This window comes from Bolinopsis microptera, chromosome 3, assembly GCF_026151205.1.
Source record: "Bolinopsis microptera isolate Bmic1 chromosome 3, MBARI_Bmic_1.0, whole genome shotgun sequence".
Classification (NCBI taxonomy): domain Eukaryota; kingdom Metazoa; phylum Ctenophora; class Tentaculata; order Lobata; family Bolinopsidae; genus Bolinopsis; species Bolinopsis microptera.
In genome coordinates, this window is record NC_087074.1 from 11,105,378 (window position 1) to 11,113,531 (window position 8,154).

Sequence of the window (8,154 nt, forward strand, 5' to 3'; positions counted from 1 at the left end):
CGCTCACATTTAGTGTACGCGCGGGTCGCGCGTCTCCTCGAGTTGAATTCTAGCTGGCTACCAAAATGTTATGTTGTGGTAAAACCGCGCTAAAGTCGCACAAAGTTTGAGACTTGCGAGTGTCTGCATAGCAAGAACATTGCCGCGTGTTCCAATTATGTACGGAATTTATATTACACCAACGTTCCACATCCGCGGCACGCCCTAGCAGAACAAACAAAGAATACGAGATTTTCATCAAATAAGAATGTAAGATAAAAACTGGATTAAACATCCACTAAATTAGTGTAAGAATTCTAAAATAACACTCTACTAACAAAAGGAATTATACATCGCCTGAACAAACTGCCGCAATCACAATGTCATTCGCAGTTATCAGGTCCCAGGAATCTACAAAATAGATTTAAAATCCTTGAAATTAAAATTCCAGGAACGTTTCAGACTCGCAAAATGTGAAATATATAGTTCAAATGATTCTGTTTCATTGCAGGGAATTAAAGCGTGATTATTATGTAGTTTACTAATGAATATAAGTCAAAATCAAATGATTCCCGAAAAACAATACTTAATTGGAAAATCAATAAAGAATCTTTACGTCCGTTAATAATTGAACTAAGACAACGGAGGCGAAGCAAAATGCTCAATATATGTACACAATTACCATTAAATCTAGAGTACTATATTTTAGTATTATTGCTAATCAACTAAGTTAACTCTATCACTACTGAATTCTAAAAGTGAAAAATGCCAACAATTTGCGTTATTTCTCTTAAACAATTTTCTGAAAAATTTTACGTAAATACAAAAACGTTTCATACGTCGTCTGCGAAAGAAAACAATATAATGTAAAATTCTCATGTTACTTCATTTTCACAGAACTATGGGTACAAAAATTTACGAATAAAAAGTGGATTAAGATTTGGAACTGTATAAAAAAGGCGTCACATGGTGAGAACGGACCCCAGATTTATGTTTTTAGAAAAGATTCCGCCAGAATTAAGGGGATTAAATCTGACTTTGTGTGAATTCTCTAGGATACGCTGACACATGTTGGGGTGAGTGTCTGTATTGATCTAGCTCGGCTTTCTGTCGTTTTATTATGAGATTCTTTTCTTGCAAATTCCGCTCTAAAATCTTTATCTTGGCGTCCTGAGGAGAGATTGCGATAAGTTTTATGTTTATTTGCTGGTTGAGGATCTAATCATCAGTCAGTATTAAATAAAACTAAAAAGCAGTTTCACAAAACACAACAGGAAACTTAATACAACATACCAAAACCATCTCATTACCTGTTTTAAAGCGTTGGTCTCCAACTCCAGCACTTTCTCCCGTAAAGACAGACCATCGACCCGATCTAAAGAACACAAGCTACTGTACTCGGAGGTGCTGCTGAATTCTTTGTAGAGTGGCGCAGGCTCGCTGGAGAGCAGCGCAGCGCTGCTGACTAGGGAAATGTTGGAGATTGAGATTCCACCTGATGAGGCTGAGAGACGGTCTGATCTGAGGAGGAAGAAAGAGGTTAATACCAGGCTTAATTAGGTCTACATTTAAAGCTAGGAATCATGAAGGAGATCATTGAAAAACAGTGATGTGAAGTATTACCTGTCAATCTCTCTGTCTGATATCTTCTGGCAGAAGTCCTCCAGGTTCCTGAGTCTCTGATCCACTTCTCGGGTGACATCCAGACCGCTGGGTATTACTCCTCCCCGTGACTCAACTGTCTTCTGCAGTAATAGCTTCAGGCGCTCGTTCTCCTGGAAATAGTTTGTGTTTATATTAGCATGAATGGTAATGATAACAAGCTCGCATAGTTATAATTCCTGTTAATTAAATACTGATGATTAATTAGAGTTTCTCAGAGGAAATGTCTAATATTAGATAACATTTTAACAGCCACATATATTTGATAGGCCATACAAATTTTAGTTAAATCAATTTGAACGAATCTGAAGAAGGGGGGGGGGGGGGGGGAAGAATACTGACTGAAAAACTGACCCATTTTATGAGAATCCGTATAATCCGTATAAATATTAGAATGTTACCCACCTCTTTGAGAGTGATGTTCTGCTGAGCGTTCTGACTGCTGGAATGTTGCACATTACTGAGGTGTACTGACAGCTGACCCAACTTGTTGTGCAATGTCTCGTTTGTGCGCTGCGACTGCTCCAACTCTGGGATGGTGCAAATATTTAGCAAATTATTGTTATATTTTGGAAATAATTCGATTTTGTAGCCAATTTAGCAAGCTGAGCAAAACGTTAAGCCAAATTATGTTAAGCCAAGTCGAAAATCTAGGCAGACATTTCAAAAGTTTTGCCGAAGCAAATCTTGAATTTGTACCCTAATGTTTGGAATATTTGTAACACATGTTTGGAATACTTGAGCCAAATATTTGATCAGATAACGGTAACAATTTGTCCAAAAAAAGGGAGATAACAGGTTCAAAGGAATGGTAAGTAATTACAACCGACATCTGAATAACCAGATATCCTAATACCGCCCTTCACAAGGTTAAACATGGCTATTCTTAGTAACATAGATAAGCTTGTACTTAAGATGAAACTGCCCTACTGTAATATTCAATGTTACAGAAATTTGCAATGATAGCACTGTACAGAAATTTGAAACTAAGATTCGCACGGGGTTGTCAAGCTGTAATCTGAATTGTGGCTAAAAATAACCCCGTCTAATACAGTAGCTGAGTAGTAAGTACTCAACATGTGTGCAGAATCAAACGGAATTTAAATAATTCGGAACGATGAAATTCAGACTTCCATAATATCTATTTGCTGATAATGTAAGGTATAGGGTGATTAAAATAGTGTGTATCTTACAGCAGACATTTCCATGCTGATGATACATCAGTGTGACCCTATTTTAGCGTTTCAACAATAGCACAACAAGTGGCCACATGGAAACATGTCTTGAAGTTGTTCTTGTGTGCATTCTCTTTCAGACTAATGACAAGAAAAATTGACAGCAAAATAAGAGATAATGGAAATAAGCGGCTCTGTAAGATTAAACACGTCATAGATTAAATATTGCATTATATAAGTTACTCTCTCAACTAAAAACTGATAATATTACTCATTACTGGATTTAGAAACTTCTATTATAGAGAGGAGTCAGTGTGATTCACTTATCTAGGTGAGATTCCTGGAATTTCTAGTTTACTAACGATTAGTAAGGTAATTTATAGTGTAAGCTAGTTGAAGAGGTATAAGGCTAGTTTACTCACGGTTAGTAAGGTTATTGTAAGCTAGTTGAAGAGAAAGGAAGCTGTTATCATCAGAGGGTGACGCACTGTTTGGAGGCTCGATGTAGGGAGGCTGCACACTGAATCTTCTCTCTCCTAGTCCGTTCATTTGCACATTTCTTCAGTTAACACGGGGCATTTTCTACATTCCTACAGAGGTAACATGGTTAGGAACGAACAGATGGGATAGCAGACAAGTTAAATAAAAGGAATTTTCACATTCCAACAATGCTGATTTGGTTAGGAACAATTATTAACCTACAAGCATACAGACAAACTTAGAGACGAACAAGTAGACAAACAGAGACAGTGCATAAAGCCAAAAGCACACCATTGCGAACTAGACTCCGAAGAATTTACGGCAAAGAAAAGATTGCGTGTAAAAGCGAGCTGCTGCAATTCCATGATGTGGTGAACAAGCCAGAACAATCAATACACAGGTAGAGCGATAAGGAGAACAGTGACATCTACAGAGGCGGCAAAAGCATTCACAAAGAAACTTGAATGAGAGGTTGTGTGACTGGATAATTAGTAATTGTAAACGAAGTGGAGTTCAAATTCCAGGAGTAGCGTATCATTTGTATCAAATATTTCAACATCACATGGTTTAAATTCCGCACATAGTACAACATCATATGGTATGAAGGTGGAGGTATGTGTAATGCGATACGATAATAAGCTTCGAAAATCTATAACATAGAATTTAATCAAATTACATATTTAAATATTAATAAATTACCCTCCCTAAAACACTGGTGAAATTCATTTAACTTAAAAACCCAGTTTTAAAATAAAACAAATAAAAACTTTCCTTTAACAGCAAACACAGAAATACTCGTGAGTTTCTAAAACCACGTACAAGCACCGCTATTTCACCACAGTTACACGAACATGACGGTACTGTTTACTTGTGGTATTCCTGACCAATAATACTCCTCCTTCTCCTATCTTCTTGTAAATACTAGTTAGGATCAGAGCTATGCCAGCTCCTCCACCAGTAGCAAGACAGTATTTACCTGATGTAACGTAACCTACTAGCGGGTACTTGTCTTCTGAACTGTACACAGGATCTCCTGATGTGGTCTGATCACGTGGTTTAGTCTGATCACGTGATGTATTCTGATCACGTGATGTGGTTTGGTCGAGGTAGTAGATTTGAGCCCCAGGACGGATGTTCCCACGTTTAACACAAGTAACAGACACAGTAACAAAGTTAGAGCCCATCTCTGAAGGTAGACTCTCCAATTTGTTCAACAGAGCAGGACTTCTGATTACATAGATAACCTCACCTCCACACACGGCTCCCCAGTCTGATACAAACGGAGATAATATCCCCAACTCCTCATATCTGACTCGTTTCTGGGGAGGTCTCCTCATCTCCAGCCCCTCCTTCTCCCTCCCCTCCTCCTCCAGGTAAATTCTCCCTGCCAGGGTGTCCGGGTAATCAGCTGGGAAACAGGGAATACTCCTGTCGGAATGTAAGGAATGTGAGTCCCGGAGTCCTATAACCCTGGCCCCGTTGTAGATTAGAGATATCCAGACTCGGGTACCAGTACCACGTGGTAACAAAACTGTCAGAGACCCCGTCTCTGGGTCTTTGTAAATGCAACACGGCAGTGTTTCCTCTGTCTTATCAGGTTGATAACTGTCAGTGTTATCTGTTTGATGACTGTCAGTGTTATCTGTTTTATCACCTAGAACTGATCTGAAGAGGAGCCCTCCACACAGACTACTGTCTGGACTGAGTCTGTGTGCTGGTTGTGCTATCTCAGCGTCTAATACAGACACAAAGTTTCTATGTTGAGGTGGACGTATGACAACTCTACAGCCCAGTGCAGCGCCTCCCATCACATCATAACAGAAGGGGTTCTCAGACAACTCCTCCCAGATCTCCTTCACAACACTGTCCGTGTTATCTGATAAAACAAGGGATTTAACGAGGAGTTCTAACGACCTGACCCCCTGCAGTGTGAACTGAGATAAGGTATCAGTGTGGGGCGTGTAGGAGAGACCAGTGAACACCGTGGCAAGGTCAGTGTGGTGGGGTATACCGGGGTGGAGACACAGAAACACAGTGTGTTCACTCACCCAGTACACTCTAGCAGGTCCCAGACACACTCCCTCGTGATACACATGTGAACACGTGACTCTATCTAGAGCAAGGTAGTTGGGAACGAGAGTGTTAGTTAGAGAACTGTGTAGAGACTGTCCAGTGAGGGATACCCACTGGTGGAAACTAGTGTCCTGTATTGTAGTAGCTGTGTTGGTGGCGCGGTGTGCTGCTCTTGCACCTTTTTGAGTGCTACACTCTGCTATTCTGTAACCCCACCTGTCCGTCATGTGACATCTTTTAGCGTGCCACAAGTGTGTTTCTAATCTCTTTGCTTTCTTATCTCCACTCTTGTCATCATCAGTCTTTACACAATCTTCATCCTTCCTCCCGGATCTCTTCTTCCATTTGAACTTAGCCTTGCTCTTCCCCGCATCAGGTGGTCTCACTCTAGCAGGGAGCCGTTTAGGGTTATGACTAGCAGCCCTGCGGCGCATGTAGAAAGGAATAGATAGTTTGACGGAGACTGACATGTTGGTTGTAAGCGCCTCCATTGCAGCAGTTATCTCCTGACTACGTGAGTCTACAATGTCCATAACATTGACAGCTTGAGCCATGGTAACGCTAGAGAGGGAGAGAGTGTATGAGAGAGGGGAGGCAGTGAGCTACTCAAACACAATGTTCAGTGTATGGTTTACAAAGTCGTGGGAACAAATCACAAATATTGGACCTGCTGTACAAATAACACCTCCTGTATTATATCCCTCGCTCACAAGTTATAACTGTGAGCTATTTATAGTTACAGTTGTGGGTAGAAATGCTATTTGTGGAAAGCAAAAGCAGAAGGCCACTAAAAAGCAAAATCACGACAATATTAGTTTACATTATCATACGTCATGACTCATGATGTATTAATCAATCCATTATTATCAAAGTAACAAACTCAACATTCAAACTCAAACAATAAACCCAACACAAAACATCAACGCTGCACAGCGCGAGCGTTCACATTCTTTAAAACAAATTCACAAAGGCACGGGAGCCAGGGGCGTTACTAAAATATGTGCGCTCTAGCAGCAACTAACAACAATATCTCCCAGCCTGTAAAACTTCCAGTACACAAATGAAAATAAATCAAATTAAAATAACAAAAACTGGAACCCTAAGAACGCCAGTCAGCCTTCTAGAAGGATCACCCTCACAGCACTAATGAAAAAGAAAGCATGCATAATTTTAGCATAATATTCAAGGGGAACAGGTAGAGTTTGGCGTGGAATATAATATTACCTGCGGTGTAAAACAGGAATGCGAGCTCTCTCCGGCTATCACATTATCATTTAAAACTAATTAATTTTGTAATCTTTACGATCCTTGTTGAAGTAAAATCCGTTAATAAAACTGAGAGAGGCTCGTGTTACACGGATGATCAGAGGAACCACAATCATCTCCCCCCTTGTGAGCTTATCATTGAAAAATGTGAGGAGATCACGTAATAAGCATACCGGGAATACTTTGGAAGTAAAGCTGGCATGGGGCCAGACCTAGTAAAGTCAGCACAAAGTTTAAACAGAAAGCAGGAATGAGATTATCATACCTGACATGTCATCCATTTTTTGAGTATGGGAAATGAGCTAAAGAGGTGACGTGGTGTTACAGGTCACGTGCTCAGGTCACGTGCTCACTACTCAGGTCACGTGCTCACTGCCCAGGTCACGTGCAGAATGAAAGAGAGGCTCTATTATGTGCATCCTATTAACCCGATCAAGGAACTGAGCTGACAGTTAGTTCACTTTCAGGTACATTTCACAACATTCCACAGCATCACGCACAGAACAGATCACATATTATATATAGGAGGTGATCTTGTTGATGATGATGCTGGAAAGTGGGTTGTAACATTACCTCCTAGCACACAATTCTCAGAATTTCTTACTCCACCAACTCCCCAGACAAAAGAAAAGACTTGTAAAAACACACTACTGTAACGAGCAAGGTCTACAACTCATCATCAGAGCCACCTAAGGCCCTCCAAAAAGACATAGCAACTTGCTCGGCAAACATCTTCCGCTCCGTATCCGGTAACTGTCCCGCTACTTCTTTCATCTTCATCATGTTTGAGAACATATTCTCAAAGTCTCCCTCTAGCTCTTCTCCTTCCATCAAACTCTGAAAATCAGCCAGAGTATTGGTTCCTGACACATACTCTCCAAACTCATCTGGAGTACCGTTACTATGGTTACTACCGTTACTATGATTACCATCGTTACTATGATTAACGTCTATAGGAGCTGGAGATTTCTTCATGGTCCTATAAGGCCACATGTGACATTCCAACGCGGCCCTCACTCGTCCCATACCCTCACACTGACCCATAAGTGTATCCTCACTTTCCGAATTATCTGATACAATGTACTTGATAAACTCAAACTCGTGCTCCATGCACCATTCCAAAAACTCAGACTCAAACTGAGAATCCTCACAGTTAATCAGTAACAGCTTCACGGCTGGATCCACCTCTGATATAAAGTCACTGAACACATCTACACTGCTTAACGCTGATTTCACATCTAACACAGGTTCGTCTATAACATAAACAAACGCCTCAACAGTATCTGTTATCTCCTCTACAGGCAGCTGGGTAGCGTAACATATCTGAACAGAGACGGTGAAGTACTTGTTGTTGAAGGTGATGTAGTTGTGGGGGTCGGCGGAGAGGGTGGTGGAGATATCAGAGTTGGGGATGGTGAGGTGTTACATATCAGTACTCTACTCGTCATTATACCTGTACTGTTAGTGTTGTGTTAGTACTGGAATGCTAGTTTTAACACTATGTTACACTCAAATATCT

The 8,154-nt window shown here is 40.6% G+C and overlaps 3 protein-coding genes across 3 annotated transcripts; all 3 read right to left on the reverse strand.

Moving 5' to 3' along the window:
• Positions 1-231: 231 nt before the first annotated feature.
• Positions 232-3,700, reverse strand: LOC134812324 (uncharacterized). The gene is made up of 5 exons (XM_063819703.1): positions 3,239-3,700; positions 2,047-2,171; positions 1,603-1,754; positions 1,290-1,500; positions 232-1,149 (listed from the first exon to the last, which is right to left on the reverse strand). Exons 1-5 carry the CDS (start codon positions 3,363-3,365, stop codon positions 1,006-1,008), a joined length of 759 nt encoding a protein of 252 aa, XP_063675773.1. The 5' UTR covers positions 3,366-3,700; the 3' UTR covers positions 232-1,005.
• Positions 3,700-7,201, reverse strand: LOC134812322 (uncharacterized). Its single transcript, XM_063819702.1, has one exon. It carries the CDS (start codon positions 5,921-5,923, stop codon positions 4,124-4,126), a length of 1,800 nt encoding a protein of 599 aa, XP_063675772.1. The 5' UTR covers positions 5,924-7,201; the 3' UTR covers positions 3,700-4,123.
• Positions 7,202-7,301: 100 nt separating this feature from the next.
• On the reverse strand, positions 7,302-8,045 carry LOC134812325 (alpha- and gamma-adaptin-binding protein p34-like). The gene has a single exon (XM_063819704.1). The coding sequence runs from the start codon at positions 7,743-7,745 to the stop codon at positions 7,302-7,304; it is 444 nt and encodes a 147-aa protein (XP_063675774.1). The 5' UTR covers positions 7,746-8,045.
• Positions 8,046-8,154: the final 109 nt, after the last annotated feature.